Genomic DNA, 21,135 nt, shown 5'->3' with positions numbered 1-21,135 from the left:
ATCGTTCAACTACATTAATGAGGCGTGCCAAGGTGACGTTGCTTCCAGTCTAAATTGGAATGTGAAGAATTAGTTTGTGTGCTTTTCACATTGCCAAATTCTTTGTGCCATTTTGTTATTGGTGTTGTTAAGGTTGGTTATTATTATGTTGACACGATTTACATATCATCCATATTATAATTATTGAATCAGATTTCAAAGATTGTGTACATTCATTAGCCGTTACTATACATTGTCCAATAGTTACATAATTATACTAGTCTTATAAACTACATTTTACTACTAGAATATCCTGATTTGCATTTATTCATCTTTGCAACCCTAATTTTTGGTAATTTTGATTTATAAATATATTGTTGCCTAAATTTTTGGTTGCCCATCAACTGCTGGAGCATTCAAATTTTAACTTACCTATCGAAACAAACTCCAAATTCCCAGAAATATTTATACCATTTGTATGAATGATGAGAACACAGCCACAACCTTAGCATTAACTAACTGCTGGCCCGTCAGCAAAGAGTACTTCAGCGACTTGTTCAATCATAGCAAATCAGTCGTGAAATTATTCAGTAAACAGCTTGGATTCGCTGTGCTTTTGTTTGCCCTTGACCAAACAGGGCCTCAACATTGACAAACCACTTGGAAAAAGGAAATTAAGTCAAATAGCTATACAATAGCATGAGGAGAAAGCGTATGTAGTAGGGGTTTTCCTGAGAGTCATGCTACAAGGTCAGAAAATAACCCTCATCTGTCTGTGGGATCCCCGCAACACACTCGTAAGTCAAGTTAGGTCTCGGTTAGACGTACAATAAACATTTGTCTGCACTTAGTGCTGGATGGACTGAGAGGGTCATAAATCAAAGCTTGTCTGATGGACTCATGCCCCCTGCTGGTACTGTAGATTGTTACCTGTTGGTTGCGTGTGCATACGTGTGTAACTGGAAACATTTGAGGCTACAATTTAATCCTTATGAATGTCCAACATAATTCTGATGTTCTGTCACAAAGTCCCTCACATCAAGTATATGGCCACCAGTGTTGCACAAGTTTAGTTGATGATGTCATATGCACACAAAATAGTGCAGTGGTCCAATTGCCTGACTTTTGTGGAGGCAATATTGATTGAGTTCCAATTCAGTGATTGTGTGAATGGTTATATCTCCTCTGTACAGTTTATGTATAGACACTTTATGTACATCTACTAAATGGTGACCAGTGTAAATAGGCTATTTTTTCTTCGTTTGAAAATGTTGATTTTTCTTCCTTTATTTGTTTTTAATGTTTTCAATCACATAAAGCAGATTGAGATACCTTGTCTATGAAAATGAAATGTGCCCCAAAAAAAATGCTTTGCTATGCTTTGCTTTGGTTTGGTTTGCCCCAAGTCCACTGGGATTGGCTCTATGTACCCCTGACCCTGAACAGTGGAGTAAATTGTCAGAGGGTGAGATCTTAATGTCTTTTTCAAGTGTGACTGACTTTAACATTCCTATTGTTGTATGTATCTTTTGTAATACTAGATGACTACTATCACTTCTCCAAAGTTAAATATACTCTTAATAGTATTATTTTCTGAGCTGTCTTATTATTTAACAGCACAGCACATCATCAGTTTCTTGGGAGAACCAAATAAAGGAGTGAATTTGCACCGTGAAGTTATGGTTTCAGTTTTATCATCCATCCATTTTCTGCACCGCATATACTCACTTTGGTTGCAGGCATGGTGGTGCCTGTCCCTGCTATCTTCAGGTAAAAGGTGGGGCAGTCAATCGCAGAGCACATACAGTGTTGAAAATAAGTATTTGAACACCCTGCTTTATTGCAAGTTCTCCCACTTAGAAATCATGGAGGGGTCTGAAATATTCATCGATAGGTGCATGTCCACTGTGAGAGAGATAATCTAAAAAGCAAAATCCAGAAATCACAATGTATGATTTTTTAACCATTTATTTGCGTGATACAGCTGCAAATGAGTATTTGAACACCTGAGAAAACCAATGTTAATATTTGGTACAGTAGCCTTTGTTTGCTATTACAAAGGTCAAACATTTCCTGTAGTTGTTCACCAGGTTTGCACGCGCTGCAGGAGGGATTTTGGACCACTACTCCACGCAGATCGTCTCTAGATCAGACAGGTTTCTGGGCTGTCACTGAGAACCACGGAGTTTCAACTCCCTCCAAAGATTTTCTATTGGGTTTAGATCTGGAGACTGTCTAGGACACACCAGAACCTTGATATGCTTCTTACAGAGCCACTCTTTGGTTTTCCTGGCTATGTGCTTCGGGTCACTGCCATGTTGAAAGACCCAACCACGACCCATCTTCAATTCTCTGACTGAGGGAAAGAGGTTGTTCCCCAAAATCTCACAATACATGGCCGCGGCCATCCTCTCCTTAATACAGTGCAGTCGTCATGTCCCATATGGAGAAAAACACCCCCAAAGCATGATGCTACCACCCCCATGCTTCACAGTGGGGATGGGGTTCTTGGGATGGAACTCATGATTCGTCTTCCTCTAAACACGGTTAGTGGAATTATGACCAAAAAGACCCATTTTTGGTCTCATCTGACCACAAAACTTTCCCCCATGACTCCTCCGTATCATCCAAATGGTCATTGGCAAACTTAAGAAGGGGCTTGACGTGTGCTGGTTTAAGCAGGGGAGCCTTCTGCGCCATGCATGATTTCAAACCATGACTTCTTAGTGTATTACCAACAGTCACCTTGGAAACGGTTGTGCCACCTCTTTTCAGGTCATTGACCAAGTCCTGTCATGTAGTCCTTGGCTGATTCCTCACTTTTCTAAGGATCATCGAGACCCCGCGGGGTGATATCTTGCATGGGGCTCCACTCTGATTGAAATTAACCGTCATGTTTAGTTTCTTTCATTTTCTAATGATTGCTCCGAAAGTGGACCTTTTTTCACCAAGCTGGTTGGTAATTTCTCCGTAGCCATTTCCAGTCGTGTGGAGTTGTATAATTTTGTCTCTGGTGTCTTTGGACAGCTCTTTGGTCTTGGCTGTGTTACAAGTTTGAGTCTTACTGATTGTATGGAGTGGACAGGTGTCATTATGCAGCTAACGACCTCAGACAAGTCCATCTGATTCAGGATAATACATGGAGTGGAGGTGGACTTTAAAAGGCAGACTAACAAGTTTTTGAGGGTCAGAATTCTAGCTGATAGACAGGTGTTCAAATACTTATACACAAATAAATAACTAAAAAATCATACATTGCGATTTCTGGATTTTTCTTTTTATCTTATCTCTCTCACAGTGGACATACACCTACGATGGAAAATTTCAGATCCCTCCAAGATTTCTAAGTGGGAGAACCTGCAATATAGCAGGGTGTTCAAATACCTATTTTCTTCACTGTATAAACAAACAACCATTCACCCTTTCTTTCACACCAATGGGGAATTTAGAGTCTACGATCAACCTACAATGCATGCTTTTGGGATGTGGGAGGAAACCAGAGTACCCGGAGAAAATCCACGCAGGCACAAGAAGAACATAAAAACTCCAAAGAGGGAGGCTGGGATTTGAACCCTGGTCTTCAGAACTGTGAGGCAGATGAGCTGACTAACCATCTACGATGTCACCAGTTTTATCCTTCAATAAGTATTTGTATTGTTTTTTTTTTTCTTTATTCCAATGAGCAGTCTCAGTTCTTGTTACTCTTTCTGGAAATAATGATACGAGTTCCTGCCTTATATATGTTCTCACTGTATTGATACAATAAATGGGTATTACAGCATCTGACTTTTTTTTTCCTACAGTGTACAACGGTTGAATGTAATTTAATAGACATCTTGCAGTATTATTATCACACCAAGCTGTGCCAAATATCCACCCCTGAAACCGTCCTTGACCGTCACACCCCTGGAAAAATTTGGAGCAAGATCTTAAGACTGCTTCTATACATTAGATAACAATTAGAATTGGGAGGCACAATTGTCCCACTAGTTACCTTGATCACCAGAGACTTGCCAAAGTTGTCACCATTTATGCCGTGACCCTTGTGGGAAAGCGGCTCAGGTAATGAATGGAAAGAATTTCACAACTGGCTGAAAACAGGTGCAGTATTCCTCACTAGGTTTATGAACAATGACATTGGGATAGCCGGTAATGTATGGTTGCATTTATCGTCTTTCCTTTATATATACGTAACATTCAAAGAGCCATTATTATATTTCCAAGGTGTCACAAAATACAACCAAACATTCATAAAGACATATAAAACATTTCTGCTCTTTGTTGTATGACTCGTTATAGATAAACCAAGAGGTCTAAGCATCAAATACCATCGATTGGCCCTTGACTCTCCACAATTCCTTCTTCTCACCCTCAGTGTCGTGAGTAAGGCCTGTCCTTCACCTCCTGATTGAGTTTGTTTACAAAAGCTGTGACATAGGATCAAATTTTGATGTGGTAGATGGTGACGACACCAATGGAGGCAGTGGCAAATGTCTCACGGTTGATGAAGTAGATGTCCTTGGAGGGCATAAAGATGAGGAGGCTGGTGCTCAGCATGTAGGGTCCCATCAATCCAGTTTTGTATTTTTTTCACAGTGTTAAGAGTCGTTTGGGTCAGAAAATTGAGAGGAAGATCAATTAAAAGTAGGGCAGACTTGTCAGGCAGACAAATGATGACAGTAATAAAATTGCTGGAAAAGAGGCTGGTGATATACATGGTGAAGAGAAAATGAAGTTTAGGACGGATTTTGCCACTGTGTGTGTTGGGAATGGGAAAATATGGATGAATGATTTTGTCCGCTTGCATGAAGAGAGTGACAATTAACCTGGGAGTACAGTTCAGAGTAGTGAGTGTTGAATGGAGCAGCAGTGACCACTTTGATAACAGCTTGTGAAAGAAAGATTCTGAAGCTGATCTAAAGTAATTTTAAATATTGAGAGATGCACTTTGTTGTGAGTTTTGAAGGTGTGTCAAGTTAGATTCCCAGGTATTGGTAGTGAGGTGAATAGAAGAACCATTAAGACAGAATATTGCTGGGGTGCTTGGTTTGTGGAAGAATTCCATTGAACATCTTACATTTAGGTTTACTGATGTTCTTAAACGTGTCCTCTTCCAAGTGTAGACTGGAAAGTCTGAATGTTTGGAAATCTCATTTTAAGCACAGACAAGCCAGTGTGGATGGAGCGGCTGGAAGTATATACTATATTATTGTGTCATTGGTGTACAAATGAGCAACAGGGTTACCAATATCATGGGTTATATTGTTGTAAATATTGAAAAATGTTGTACAAAATTTAGAGGAGGACCCTGTGGGACACCTTTAGAAATTTGGTACTGGGACAGAGAGAAGAGATCAACCTTCGCTGAATTATTGATTTTGTTACTTGTGAGTTAAAGGGAATGTCATTGGTCAATGGGTATTTTCTGGCTGTAACAGGCATAGGAAAATGTCCCAAAAAAAGAACTGTCAGATGTTCTAATAAGACAGAGAGTTTTTTTATTATTATGTTTGGCAACTAATTCAGGGTCTATCCCGCCTCTCGCTCGAAGATGGCTGGGAAAGGCTGCAGCACGCTTGCAAATCCAGTGAGGATAAGCAGTACAGAAAATGGAGGGCTGAATGTTTTCATGTACAGGTGCATATATTTTTTATATTTTGTATTTTTGTGTTTTATATATTTTGCCAAAGTGTTCCATGTCCAAAAGTACCCTAGAGGAATCCAGGATCTTTGGCAAGACATTGGGCCACCAATGTGAAACTGAACTGTCTTGAAAATTATGTCAAAGTCAACAACTAAGCAGAACTCCATGGAGTAATTACGATCCACAAAGTATTAGCCTTCAATAACAGCATTAGATTCTTATAACTAGGATATAGTGGCTGAAATAAGTATTTAACGTCAAGATTTTTTTCTTTTTCTTTGTATACATACAAAGATTACTTGTGTTGTTTGCAACATCTGGGGAAATTTTCAGGTCAATAGCAACTTTGAAAGTGTATTTAGTGACTAAAATGTTGACAGGGTTAGGGTTAGGTTACAGTTCCTGGTAGTATATTTTAACCAGAGGAAAAGGATAAATAGTGGGGCTATGCCATGTTGGATAAGTCCCATACTTTTGAAAAGGTGATTTAAAATACAAAATGATTAATAAAGGAAATACCAAGAACCAGTACCCAGAAAATAGTCTTCCATGTGTTGTTTTCTCTAATTGGTGTAAAAGCAATTTACTAAATCCTCCAAATCACTTCATTTACTCATAAATAACATAACACATAATGAAAAACTATTCACACCTATATAAGGTATAAATGTACAACAAATGAGATTATGATTGACTGAATTAAATACATTGAATTGTTTTAAAGTATTTCAAACTCAATTAAACCGAAATTTATTTCTGAACAACCCACAGAATGTAGTTTTTGGTGACAGCCTTAAAACACCTACCATTCATAAAAGAGCACAATTGACCAAGAGCCAAGACTGTTTTCCACCTATCCATCCATCACTGCTTTTCCAGGTCGGATCGCGGGGGAAGTAGCTTCAGCAGGGATACCCAGACTTCCCTTTCCCCAGCCACTTCTTCCAGCTCTTCCAGAGGGATCCCGAGGCATTCCCAGGCCAGGTGAGAGACATTGATTTTGGGGAACAACCTCTTTCCCCTCAGTCAGAGTATTGAAGATGGGTTGTGGCTGGGTCTTTCAACAACACAATGAGCCAAAGCACACAGCCAGGAATACCAAGGAGTGGCTCCATAATAAGCATATCAAGGTCTGGCATGGCCAAGCCAGTCTCCAGAGCTAAACCCAATAGAAAATCTTTAGAGGGAGCTGAAACTCAAGAGTTTCTCAGAGGCAGCTCAGAAACTTGTCTTATGGCCCCGTCACACCATGACGTTCTGGCCAGCGTCCTATAGCGTTTGAGGAAACGTTGGTAGTCGCCCATGGTCGCCGGGATAGCCCCAGATTAGCGTTGTTTCCACGCCAGTGAACGTCAATGATCGCTTGGGAATCGGCGGAGAATGCTGGTCCGGAAAAAAAGTTTTGAACATGCACAAAAGTTCTCACCGGGACCAGCATTCATCAACGTTTAATTTTAAACGCTGCAGAACATTGAAGAACATCTGTGGAACGTTTTGCTAAGTTTCGCCGAGCGTTGCAAGCATTGCAAGCGTTTGCCTATCGTTAGTCAGTTGTAACTCTAGCTTTACTTAGTTGTTACTTAATCGTTTGCTTTGCAGTGAACGACTCACTGGCAACCTGTCAACACCCACTGAAGAATCCCCTAGCACACACAGCGTGTAACCAAAGTGAAATGAAAGTCGTTTGGTGTCCATTGAGCGTCATTCGAGCGATTCTCGAACTTCCATGCATATGGGTATATAAACCGATGCTTAGTAAAAGCAAGGTCCATTTAATATTAAGATACAGTAGAGAGCACCTATGGAAGATCCAGAAAGCAGCAGTTCGTTTTCATGGAAAAACTCCACCAGACTCTCCTCAACAGCCCGTCCAGGATCCTGCAATCCTTTCTTTGCTTCTTTTGTCTCTTTGTCGGACCGTCCTCACTGGGGTTTAGGGTCGCCAGGGGGTGTCACATGGTGTGTGACTTTGCGGACCTGCTCTTCCTCCTGCTGTTGTTTTTCCTCCAAACACATTGCTCGTGATGAAAGAGGCTTAGCTTTCTTACTAGCAGCGCTAGTTGCTGAAGTCCGCGCCCTAACATTTTTTCTTCTCGGCGGCATGATGCTCACTGTTCTAACTCACGACAACAGCTGAAGTGACTATGAACTTTCCAATGTTTTAGTGCCGGTTCCACTGTAAAATTTTCACACCAGCAAAACGCTTTTCTGTCGTTATTCACCCATTGGTCACACATTCGTCTTATGTTGACAAATCGCTCGTCGCGCCCCAATGACGCATTTGCACACGCTAATGGTTTTTAGGGGTATCTTACTTGGTCGCTGTTACACACTTTTCGTGCGTTAGACACGCTTTTCGTGCGTTAGACATGCTTTTCGTGCGTTAGACACACTTTAAGTCATGCGTTAGACACACGTTAATCACACGCCACGTGTCATCCACGTTTGAGAACGCTGAAAAATAGAACGATTGAAATGTTCAGAGGACGTTGACCAGAACGTCATGGAATGACGGAGCCTTTATGTAGAGAAGATCTGTGTGGAGGAGTGGGCCAAAATCCCTCCTGCAGTGTGTGCAAACCTGGTGAACAACTTCAGGAAATGTTTGACCTCTGTAATTGCGAACATTGCTGTACCAAATGTTAACATTGGTTTTCTCAGGTGTTCAAAAACTTATTAGCAGCTGTATCACACAAATAAATCGTTAAGAATTTCATACACTGTGATTTCTAGATTTTTCTTTTTAGATTATCTCGCTCACAGTAGACATGCACCTACAATGAACATTTCAGACCCCTCCATGATTTCTAAGTGGGAGAACTTGCAATAAAGCAGGGTGTTAAAATACTTCTTTTCTTCACTGTACTTGAACTCCTCCACTAAGGGGATGGATCTCATCTCCAACCTGGAGAGTGCATGCCACCCTTTTCCGACTGAGGAGCATAGTCTCGGATTTGGAGCTGCTGATTCTCATCCCAGCCGCTTCACAATCAGCTACGAATCGCTCCAGTGAGAGCTGAAGATCACGGCTTGATGAAGCAAAAAGAATCACATCATCTGCAAAGAGCAGAGATGTGATGCTGAGGCCACCAAACCGGACACCCTCTGTGCCTCGGCTGCGCTTCGAAATTCTGTACATAAAAGTTATGAACAAAATCGGTGACAAAGGGCAGCCTTAGCGGAGTCCAACTCTCACCGGAAATGAGTCCAACTTATTGCCGGCAATGCATACCAAACTCTGACAGCGGTCATACAGGGACCGAACAGCCCGTATCAGGGGGTTCGGTACCCCGTACTCCTGAAAAACCCCCCACAGGACTCCCTGAGGGACATGGTCGAATGCCTTCTCCAAGTCCACAAAACATATGTACACTGGTTAGGCAAACACCCATGCACCCTCACGGACCCTGCCGATGGTGTAGAGCTGGTCCACTGTTCCACGGCCAGGACGAAAACCACATTGCGCCTCCTGAATCCGACGGACCATCATCTCCAGTACACCTGAATAGACCTTATCAGGGAGGCTGAGGAGTGTGATCCCCTTATTGTTGGAAAACAGCCTCCGGTCCCCCTTCCTAAAAAGAGGGACCACCACCCCAGATAGACAATCCAGACCCTCTGTTCCCGATTTCCAAGTGATGCAGAGGCATATCAACTCGGACAGCCCCAGAACATCCAGAGCCTTTAGGAACTCCAGGCGAATTTCATCCACCCCCGGGGCCCTGCCACAAGGAGCTTTTTAAGGACCTCGGTGACCTCAACCCCAGAGATAGAGGAGCCCGTCTCAGAGCACCCAGACTCAGCTTCCTCGTGGGGAGGCGTGTTGGTGGAATTGAGGAGATCTTCGAAGTATTCTCCCCGCTGACTCACAACATCCCAAGTTGAGGTCCCCACTATACACAGTGTTGACGGTGCAGTGCTTCCCCCTTCTGAGACGCCAGACGGTGGACCAGAATTTCCTTGAAGCCCTCCTGAAGTCGTTCTCCATGGTCCCACCGAACTCCTCCCATGCCCAGGTTTTTGCCTCAGTGATCACCGAAGCTGCATTCCGCTTGGCCAACCGGCACTTGTCAGCTGGCTCGGGAGTCCCACAGGCCAAAAATGCCCGATAGGACTCCTTCTTCATCTTGACAGCATCCCTCACTGTTGGTGTCCACCAACGTGTTTGTGGGTTGCCGCCACGACAGGCACTGACCACCTTCCGGCCACAGCTCCGGCCGCCTCAACAATAGAGCCGCGGAACATCGTCCACCCGGACTCTATGTCCCCCGCCTCCTACCGGATGTGAGCAAAGTTCTTTTGGAGGTGAGAGTTGAAATTCCTTCTGACAGGGGAATCTGGCGGCCATTCCCAGCAGAGCCACACAATACGTTTGGGCATTGCCACGTCAGACTGGCATCTTCCCTCACCATCGGAGCCAACTCGCCACCAGGTGGTAATCAGTTGACAGCTCCGCCCCTCTCTTTACCCGAGTGTCCAAGACGTGCGGTCGCAAGTCCGATGACATGACCACAAAGTCGACCATCGAACTGCATCCTAGGGTGTCCTGGTGCCAGGTGGACATGTGAACACCCTTATGCCTGAACATTGTGTTTGTTATGGACAATACGTGATGGCCACAGAAGTCCAGTAACAGAACACTGCTTGAGCTTGAGGGCTGTTCTTCCCAATCACGCCCTTCCACGTCTCACTGTCATTGCCCACGTAGGCATTGAAGTCACCCAGCAGAATCATGTTGGTCAAATACTGTATAATTCAATGTCTACAAATTGGGCTAATGGAAAATGAAATAATTTAACAATTAAGGACATAAAATGACATGACATAACATAAACATAAAATGTTTCCATCCTTCAAAATGTGAACAAAATCTGCATTCTTCCTGTGTTCTCTACTGGGTCTGGACAATTGACAATTGTTATTTGATGAAAGATTATGTTTCATATGCTTTAGTCTGAATTTTAAAAACAAGTGCAAGCGAACAGCCTTAACACAGAGCTGACACAACAGAAAACATTTTGAAGATGACACTTCAATAAAGTAGTATGCATTGACCATGACAATAATGACAGCACTGTCAACATTAACTGAAAATTGGACTTTGTTAAATCATTGCATAAGCAACTAAAAATGAGTTGAAGCAGTTTGAAAGAGTCAAGAGCAGAGAGCAGTCCAAAAAATGGCAGCACAGGGATCAGAGAAATATAAGGGAACAAGGTCTTCCCCTTCTGGAAGTGTGTCAGTTGGCAAGGGGAATGGTGGGCTGTTATCAGCAGTTAGGTCTCAGTGTGTCAGGGTCAAGGTGAATGAGATGAGAGGGATGAGGAGCGGAAGAGGTGGGGGTGTGAGCAGGGAGGAGGACCACACCAGGTGAAGGCACACTTGTGGAGCGTGCTGGATGCACTCTCTTGCAAACATGAGCCAGCAAAAGCCAAAGAGTAAGGGTTTAGGCAGAGTGCACTGCCAATTGTGTCCTTGACAGATGTCCCAACTGACGTTAGCACAGTAGACCAAAACCAAATCAAATGCAGTTGCCTAACTATAATCAGTGGGAAGAGGTTGAAAGACAAATATAATAATTGTTTGTTTGGATGTGTATCAGCTGCAACATAAATATTGCCTTGTTTGCCTTTTTCATTCATGCTTTTGTTGGTTTTCTCAGGGAACTGTTGTTCTCTAATATTCCAAAAAACATACTGTACGGCAACTTAATTCATTGAATACAGAGTGGTTAGTCTACTCTTTATTTTCCCTGTGATTGAGTGGCAAGCGGTTCAGGGTGTACCCATCCCTCTGCCCAAATCAACTGGTACAAAACAGCGGTATCGAAAGTGGTTGGATTGATGATCCTTTTCCACATTTTCATTTGACTTGAGCAAAGATAAACACAAAGACATGGAAGATCTGAATTATGCAAAGTCACAGCAGGTTGTATCTTTGTCCAGCGGTACAAACTCTTCTTTAAACAAACCACTGAACTCAAGATTGAGTCAACATGGCAAAGATGTCAGAACTGCCCTTTTACAAACACATGATAAAATATATTTTCTCAAAACATATTCAAGGTCACGGGTCACTGATGGTGTAGTGGTCCACACACCTGACTTTGGTATGGGCAGCGTGGGATCGATTCCCGCTCAGTGATGGTGTTGATATCTACCCTGCGACTGACTGGCGACCAGTTCAGGGTGTAGTCCACCTTTCAACCGGAACTAGCTGAGATAGGCTCCAGCTCTTTCGTGACCCTTGTGAGGATAAGTGGCTTGGATAATGGATTGATGAATATTCAAGGTCATTTGTTGAAGTATACAATATTGACATAGTCTTTGATTCATGTTGTTCTGGAAACATTTCTTGCAACAGACCTGTTTACAGGCAATAATAAAGTGAACAGAACTCCTTATACCTGGGAAAAACTAGACAGAGGATCAACCACTCCTTCAGCCTACCACACAACTATCAAGGCATTGCAATAAAACTCCAACCACAGGTTTTTTCATCTCATTTTTCTTGGAAAGTCACACAACAATCTATCTATCTATCTATCTATCTATCTATCTATCTATCTATCTATCTATCTATCTATCTATCTATCTATCTCTATCTATCTATCTATCTATCTATCTATCTATCTATCTATCTATCTATCTATCTATCTATCTATCTATCTATCTATCTATTCTCCATACATATTGTACATTCATCCATCTCCAAGCTTTTCAATCAACACTGAGAATGCCAGACCACACTTCAGACTTGTCACTCAATCATTGTGTGATTGTGAAGGAGTGTCAGTTCTGTGATTCACTAGCGGACCAATGACCCCTAACCCTTAGCGCTCATAATCAAACACAAAACAAAAATCAAAAAGCCATAGTGACAGGTCTATGTGAAGATACAAAATGTTCAACTATAGCTTCCTTAATAGTTGGTGCATCATCCATCATTGTATCCTCAGAAGGCTTTTTCGTCATGAATGAAGATCTTGGACAGAGTACAGTTAAAACAAACGTAATAGTTGCCATTGCTATGTGCCAAGGTGAGACTACAGACACCAACACGTCAAGCAAATAAACAAAGATAATAAACATGTCAGCAGTCCTGCTCGATGCTTATCACTCCGTTGATAGTGGTGCTCAAGTCCTCTTAAATATATTCATGTGCAAAATCTATCATCAGACCCCCCACCCCTGCCTATCATGGGTGTTGTTGTACTCAGGGGGATCCACAGCCTTGACTGGCCAAGATCTGATTAGAGGCTTGTTGGGTGGGGGTGGAACAGGTTATAGGCTAGCCTGTCAAAAGCCAATCTGTCAACCTTGAGGAGATAAAGCGATGCATCCTGGATCAGTGACCTGCACCACACTGATGATGTAGGTCAGCTGAAAACTTACTGTCCACGGAACATTTGTATAATACACTATCAACTCATAAGTATATTACACACTTTACTATATAGTATAGGGATGTTGGGTATACCAGTGTCCTAGTAATTACCAGTGCCTAACTGTATGTTCATTATCTATTTATCTGTGTTTTACACTACTTTTCCTCAGGATCCCCGGTGATCTGAAGCCCATTCCAGACTTCTTCTTTTTTCTTTTTTAAATAAATACACTGGTGTTGGGTGAGTTATGAGTATTTTCGTCTTCCTGATCTGCTTGCAAAATTGCTGCTGCTACTTGGAGGATGATTGTAAATAATAAATAAATGAATATATAAAATCACAAATCCTTGTGTGGAATAATGCTGAATTTAGTCAAGATAGCTTTTTAGGAGACGCCCTACACCACGCACTGTTGACGGAAAACAGTAGAGGAGTTAGGTTTAGATTGTCTCCCAAGTCTTTACCTGAGATACAAATGACAAGAGTTTACAACTTAAATATACTTTACAGATAAGATGGCAGGTAGTCTAGCATGTACTATTTCTTCTTTTACTGATACTCTTTTTCTATATTCTATCAGTCTGGATGCCCAGTGGACCCGACTGCCTTTCACAGATCAGTCAGGGTATTATGTGTGTGTTCATCGGCAAACTCTTCTCTGCTTGCCTAAACATTATCACAAGCAATGCCCTACAGTTGCAACCTTCTAATTTGCGTTTCATGAAATTCATTCCCAACATTGTTCTTTTCATTTAGTACTGTTTTTCTTGGCTGCACTGCTTCCAGTAGTGTATGTCGATCTCTGATTTTTTTTTCTCCAATCACATTTCAGCTTCTTCACACTCTAATGTAGTCCAGACCTGCAAAATCAGTAGTGCCGTTCGATACAACTTAAATCAGGTTCAGATGAGCAAAATCGTCCTCACAGGTTACATTCGAGGCCAGTGAGCTGATCATTGATGACCTCGCATTTATTCGTCCTCTGGTAGTTTGGCAAGTTTGACGAGCAAAACATGTCAGAGCAACCGCCACATACATTGAAAAATCAGCATCTTTGCTGAATATGGAATATAGTATATTATCTAAATGAAATTGTTGGTATTTGGGCGGCACAGTGGCGTAGCTATAAAGCGTTGGCCTCACAGTTCTGCAGTCAAATGGTGGTGTTGGTTTTCTTCCCGGGATACTCTGTATTCCTTCCACAGTCCCAAAACATGTTTCGCAGGTTATATGAAGAATACATTTTCCTTAGGGGTGAATGTGAATGATTGTTTTTCTAGTCAGTATGTGACCGCTGGCCACTTCACGGTTTAACTGCCTCTTTTTTTTTTTTTTTAAACCTGTCCTTTTCAGATGCATTGCCTTGCAGAGTGGTGGATCTGTACGCATTTGTGCTGGAACACTTTTGCTATGCAAAAGAAGAATTACAAATACTCAGTATGCTTATTATGAAATGTTGTAATTATTCCGTTTATTGAAAATGCAGTCGTACAAAAAAGGGTTTTAGGGGACAGACAAGGACAAAGGAACAATAGTGAGACAGTCTGGATATTTGAAGACAAGTAACATCACTAGTCATTTGCAGATTGGGGGTGGAACATCCGGTGAGGTAACTGGTCAATAACCTGTGTTGTTATAAGCAAGTCCAACAGCCGGAGAAAGAAATCCTTGTGTGTTTTTCCACACATTGGGCAATAAAGCTGATTCTGATTCTATAGTGTTTCTATCGAACCTATATATGAATGAACAACATATCATATGGACGTTAGCCATACAGTGTACAGAAGACCTGAACCAGCAAATTGAGGAAGGGTAAGCCACTTGCTCCATCTTAGCTGGGATTGGTCCCAGCTCACCAGAAACCCTAGTTGGAATAAGTGTATAGAAAATGAGTAAATGTTTTGGTGATGTTATTAGATAAATGATTTTGAACTTCTCCTGATGATGTTGCACAGTTGTACACTGTTATATTGCAATTTTGTATAACACTGATGATTTCAATAATTGGGACTCAAGAGTGGTGCTATTCACTGGTGAATTGAGTTGAATAAGTATATCTACAGAAGTTCCAAATGCATAGTGTGACACTACTACACATTAGAGCAGTAAGACAACAGATTTTGTTTTTATTATGAAAGTTCAGCTGCATTTTAAAAATCAGTAAATCAATAAATATATACATAAATGCATATGTAACCAGGAAGATCTGATGGACTAAGAAGTGTGTTCCATTTAGCTTTCAGTACCACACTCCTGTTTGGAAACATATCAAAAAGCCCACTATAACTGGATCAGATGGCCATCTTATCAGTTTCTTGTATTGGTTTCTGTGACAAAAATGGAATGAACAGAAAAATAAAGGACAAGGTAGGTATGCTTGCATAACATTCACATTTATTTGGTTCTTACTTACTAACACATTCTAAACATGCTGTTTAACATATTATAGATCACAATCTTCACAGGTAGTTAAAGTAACAAGAGCAGACAAGATTTTTGAAGAGAAAAACATGAAGCAGTTTCAATTGTCTGTTTACTGTAAACAACAGTGTGTAAATCATTGTATTCCCTGAGATATATAATTTTTTCAAACTATTTGTACTTCAGTCCCAGACTCACCTTGTGCTCATTTAAAACAGTCTGTGAACGTGTACACCACTGGGATTGGACACATTATACATGGAGATGCAGTAAACCCAACATTAAAAGCAAAACATGATACACTAATTGAAGGGTTTAGGCGGTATTAAATACAGGATAACATGGGCTCTGCACTCACATACACAGAAGTTAGAAAGACAAATAATCCCCAAACAGAAGGCCCTTCTCCAATAATCTGTCAATCATGACGCTAATATCATTATCAGCAAATAAATCTGCAGGCTCTCTTCAGGAGCCTGAATGAGCCCAAACCCAGTGATAAAATCCCAGTAGTCCCGTGCCATAGTGCCAGGGTCACTCAACTGAGTGGAAGCATGTAAACACAAGAAGATGTCAACGTGACCTCAAATAGGTTCCTGATTGATAATCGATCACAAGCAGCATCAGATATGATAAGTGGCCTCATCGTGAATACTGTGTTACCTTCAAGGGTGAACAGCAATCATGTAGCTCAATTAAAAAAAAAAAAAAAAAAAAAAAAACAACACAGGGGCATATCATGACATGGAGTTTTTTTGTTGTTGTTGTATACATAACCAACCGCCATTTACAAGATAGTAATTCATTTAAAAAAAGTCAATACAGGAAAATAAAGCATTGCTTAAGGACAACAAAAATGCTTCACATGACTAACAATCAATGCACTGACATCATGGACATTCTTTCATCTTTGGTGTTTTATCCAGGACAACAGGACAGAAGTGAAAAAAACAGATTATGCAAATTGAAAATGAAACAAGTGTTGGTGTAAACAAGGATCCCTGAAAATAGATTAATACATTTGTTGTATTCCTGCTAAAGGTCATGAAAAAATAAATTGTGGCTGACAGGTAAACAGCAACTAGTGAGGTAGAATGAAACATGCAGCAACATGCTAATAAAAAAATTACAATAGTCAGGTTTTAAGCATTGTCATATCTGAGAGGTCATTGGGTGAAATAAGTGACATCCTAACAGAAAATTTACGCAATGAATCCAATGTATAAAAAAAAAAAAACAATCACATTTTGTCGTGTAAAATTATGACAGAGGTAGTTTCAGCATAAACATTGCAAATCACATTTTTCGTGTTTAAAAAAAAAAAAGAAAAAACATCCACTATCACGAGTACAACTTAGACAGAAATTGGCAGTGATTTAGTTGAGTAGCATTGAGTAGCAGGATGCTACATAAAAGGAAAAATCCCCCGTCAGATCTTTTTTCCACAGTCAGATCTCAGATGTTTGTGATGTTCAATGCATTCCTGAAGTTACTTTGAGAAAAGAGAGTTGGTTGCAGCTCTGTTGTTGGCCACCCTGAACTTTTCTCATCTCCTTCGACTGCATCATTAATGCTCTACTGAGAGGCCTCTGTGGCTGGCTATGCAGGTTTGGTGCGAAAAGCTTCGTACTTTTAGCCATTTAACATGCCACATTGATTAATGATGTTTCAATGTCCCTGAGCTTACGTGGTTAAAAGTGAGTGGTTCATCTAAGATCACAAACTCCAAATTTCCCATGAAACATGCATGCAGAACAGATTTAATTATGTGGTAGTTATCATTGTGCAATAGAACTTCAATGTTTGTTTGTTTTTTTAAGATTCAGTGGGATTTAAGTGATTATTCTTATGAGGACAAAATGGACCTAAATGACAACAAAATCAAACACCTATGGTTTTGTCAAACAATTTCCTCAAAAACAAAAGTAATTTATAATTGGCATGGCTTCAAGCAAAGTTGATGTGAAACAATTGCATTTAAATAATTCCATCATTGTAGAAAATGAAAGAAACAACACTAGTTTGGAACCTCAAGTGATGCCAAAACACCTGATTTAGAAGATGAAGTAATACATACAGTAGTGTTCAAAATAATAGCAGTCCAATGTGGCTATCCAGATTATTCCACGTTTTCAGGATATATACTTTTTTATTGCTACTTGTCAAACAAGTTACCAGTAGGTGTAGTAGATTCTCAGAAAACCAAAGAGACCCAGCATTCACGATATACACGCTCTTAAGGGTGTGCAATTGGGCAATTTCTTGAAAGGGATGTATTTAAAAAATAGCAGTGTGGCATTCAATCAGTGAGGTCATCGACACTTTGTTCAGAAGATCAGCTTGTAAAATCCACACCAGACTGCTGTTTTTTGAACACACCCCTTTCAACAAATTGCCCAATTGCACAGCCTTAAGAGTGTGTATATCATGAATGCTGGGTCTCATTTGTTTTCCAAGAATGTACGGTACCTACTCAAAACTTGTTTGACATGTAGCAATAAAAATACTGAAAACATGGGTTAATCCGGTTAGTCACATTGGACTATTATTTAAAACACTACTGTGAAAGATTCATAGATGCAAGTATTGCCACATAAAATTTGTCTGACATCACATCAACTGAGTAACACTTTCATAAATTGCTGTGCATAAAGGAGTTTGTTTTTAATCAAGTTCACAAAAGTGAAACTGAACACAAGGGGTTACCCTCAGGCAAATTAAGACAATGAATACATGAGAACAATAACAATAACCCAAAACATTCAAATAACTAGGTACTGTACATGAAAATGTATTTTAAAAAAATAAAAGAAAAAAAGAGAACTGAAGCATTTGAAAGAGAAACACTACACTGTCTTGTGCTGGTATTAAGGCCGAAGATGCACATGGAGATGTGGGTGAAAGCTCCGACATTTGGACAAGCAAACTTTCTGGAGATGCACCTGATTCTCACTTTGATCATCACAAATTTTAATTGAGGGTCAATCAAACTACTTCCCCGACCCACACACACTCCCTATTAGTTTCACATTCAAACTACATCCACTTTCACCTGCTTGATGAAAACAATGACTATCATGCAAATCAAGTAGAAAAATTTTCCTACAGAGGACCTTCTATGTCCTAGAAGCTACATCTACTAACACAACAAGGACATCAGCGTGATCACTGGAGTAACTCCTGAATGCAATACATAACACTCACTTTACCCTGTTTCGATCCAGGCCAATAAGAACCTGAGAGAGGAACACACTGGGTGGGCAGTGGCCAAGGTCAAGGTCTCTGAACATCACCGATGTGTGCAAAAAAAAAAAAAAGAGTTCTTGCAATGACTGCATTTTTCTCTGCATTTCAAATGGTTTGCACATAGTGAAACTGGTCAATTCTAGAGGAATCACAGACAGACACCCAACCAGTTCAAAAATTAAAGAACATTTTTTGACAATAATGTGCATATCCGTCACAGAGACTAAAAGCCAGTGGTCTAGTCAATGTTCTAAACCACACTAAAATTCTCTCACTACATCATGAATTGATTATCTGCAATCTTTGTGGCTGAATTTGAATCAGCACATAAACATTCATTTCCTAGTCTGTGGAGTCAATCATCTTAATCTAAGTACCTGAGACAGTTTCATTCAGGTCCAATCTAATATTCTGGTTTTGGGATCTGTGCAAACACATGATTGGACTCAACAGGACCTGATAAAAGTCTGGTAGCAAATGTCTTTGCTGAGCTGTAGGGAATAGGTGTGTCTTTATGACAACTGGCTCATGTAATTACTGAACTATAACTGCTATCTGCTGTTTGCTTCCCCACAAATATTACAGCAAAACCTCGTTTATCACAGTTGTAACCTTACAAACTCCCTGCGAATAAATGAAATATGCAAAGTAGCCACAATTTTTTTATTGTATTATTATATGAATTTACAAATGCTATACATCTAAATGATTGATATGTGCTCCCCTTGAATGACGTTAATAACAAACCTGGTTTTAACAGATAATTTCCTGCCTTAATCATTAGCACTGTTCGTCACACTGATGGTCCTGGCAGTGTAGTCAGCTAAAAGAATTATGGGAAACTAGAATTCATTGCGGTGTTGTTTTTAACTACAGTATTGAAGTTATAGAAAACCAAGCTAAATGTTGCTCTTTACTTTTTTTATTTCATTCATGTCGATAGCATGATGAGTGTGCTTTAGCAATTGTAAGACTAAGGTAGGTAGTTGTGAATTTCATAAATGTGACAGTGGCTCGTGTTTTTTGTGTGTTTTTGTGTTCTTGAAATTCATGTTCTTTGGATCCTCAAGCAATTTGGTAACTTACCAAATGTATGAGTTCATATTACGAAGGTTTATTCTTCTGATAATAATAGTATAACAGTGCTGCCACGTTATAATCACAAACCCAATAATGGTAACTGTAAAGGAGATATGCCGATATGATTTATATATAACTGAAATGCACTGACTCCATAATAAAACAACTGCGATACAGCGAGGGATTACTGTAAATCATATGTGATGAATGCATATTGTGGGTGCAGGATTAGCAGCATTTTGGGGGAAATCTGGCAATGTGCTCATCTGTCAATCAGCGGGTCACCCCTCTGATTAAGATTGATTCATTTCTTATACTTATCCTTCATTGACAAGAAATGTTTTTGTCGAGCCAACAGCTCCATACCCCTCAATAGGCATTTGAAAGAAAAAAAAAAGCATTGCATAATAATTCGATCACAAAAAATAAAAAAAAAAAACCCACGAACTATCCTCCCTTACCTTTGCAATAAATCCTTACATCTCCACTCTATGATTGTAAAAAATACCCGTATACTCCTTTTCCAAAGAAGATCCCACTGATCCATATAGCTGTCACCTTCACTCATGGAATGTTACGCCTCCCATAAGCAGAATGTCCAAAAGTCCATGCAGCTAAAATATCTAATCTTTTCCAATATCTAATGTTTTTGATAGTATAAAACACAATTTCTTAATTTTTGATTTGCACAGCTACTTTGAACATCCAGACTCTGATTGGGGTGCCAAAGCACCCATTGGAATTTTGTATAAGACTGGGCAACTCTTTATTAACACCACAAAAATAGCAATAACATCTTCCTGAGGTAGTCTCAAAACACTCGTCACATATCTTCCCCCATCTGAATAAAACAAACCCTTTTTTTCTTTTTTGCAGTCTAGCTCTAATATTGGCAACACTGACACATTGAGCAAACTGGATACACACTTGTAAACTCCAAAGACCAATGCATCTATGAGCATTTGTTTTGTACAGAAGCATGTGCACAGTGTAAATCAGCATACATTCAGCTCTGTCGTGTAATAAATACAAAATGAAAAGTAATTAAAAAAAAAAAAACTAGCTGCTTGTCACATTCATTAGAGGCGAGACCGTTCCCTTAATTTGGGGTGTGGGAGCTTAGGGAGAGGGGGGTTGTGTTGTTAGGGTCAGGTAGGCCTCTAATTTCCAGAGGGGGCAGTCACACAGGGTGACGGGCCACTCCTGTAGCTGGTCAAACTGGATTTGCAGGAGTGCAAGACTGCTTTGAACAAGAGGGGGAGCTGCTCCAGAGGGACATTGACCAGCTTTCCTGAAAGCACATACAACTGGCTTAGCTTTTCTTTTGCTCATGCACATAGGCACAGATGATAAAACATACATTCTACTAAAGACTTCT

General features: G+C 40.4%; 1 protein-coding gene across 6 annotated transcripts in view; it reads right to left on the bottom strand.

Moving 5' to 3' along the window:
• Positions 1-15,397: 15,397 nt before the first annotated feature.
• Positions 15,398-21,135, bottom strand: part of LOC133499192 (nuclear receptor subfamily 6 group A member 1-A-like) — an 81,775-nt gene continuing 76,037 nt past the window's right edge. For all 6 annotated transcript variants that reach the window (XM_061816878.1, XM_061816873.1, XM_061816875.1 and 3 more), the window contains one exon: positions 15,398-21,048. In XM_061816878.1, coding sequence (XP_061672862.1) covers positions 20,918-21,048 — 131 coding nt within the window. In that variant the 3' untranslated portion in view covers positions 15,398-20,917. The remainder of the gene's footprint in view (positions 21,049-21,135) is intronic.

The sequence above is a fragment of the Syngnathoides biaculeatus genome, chromosome 4, assembly GCF_019802595.1.
Source record: "Syngnathoides biaculeatus isolate LvHL_M chromosome 4, ASM1980259v1, whole genome shotgun sequence".
NCBI classification, from domain to species: Eukaryota; Metazoa; Chordata; class Actinopteri; order Syngnathiformes; family Syngnathidae; genus Syngnathoides; species Syngnathoides biaculeatus.
The sequence above is the reverse complement of the archived record's forward strand: the minus strand, read 5'-3'. Positions and strand labels throughout refer to the sequence as shown.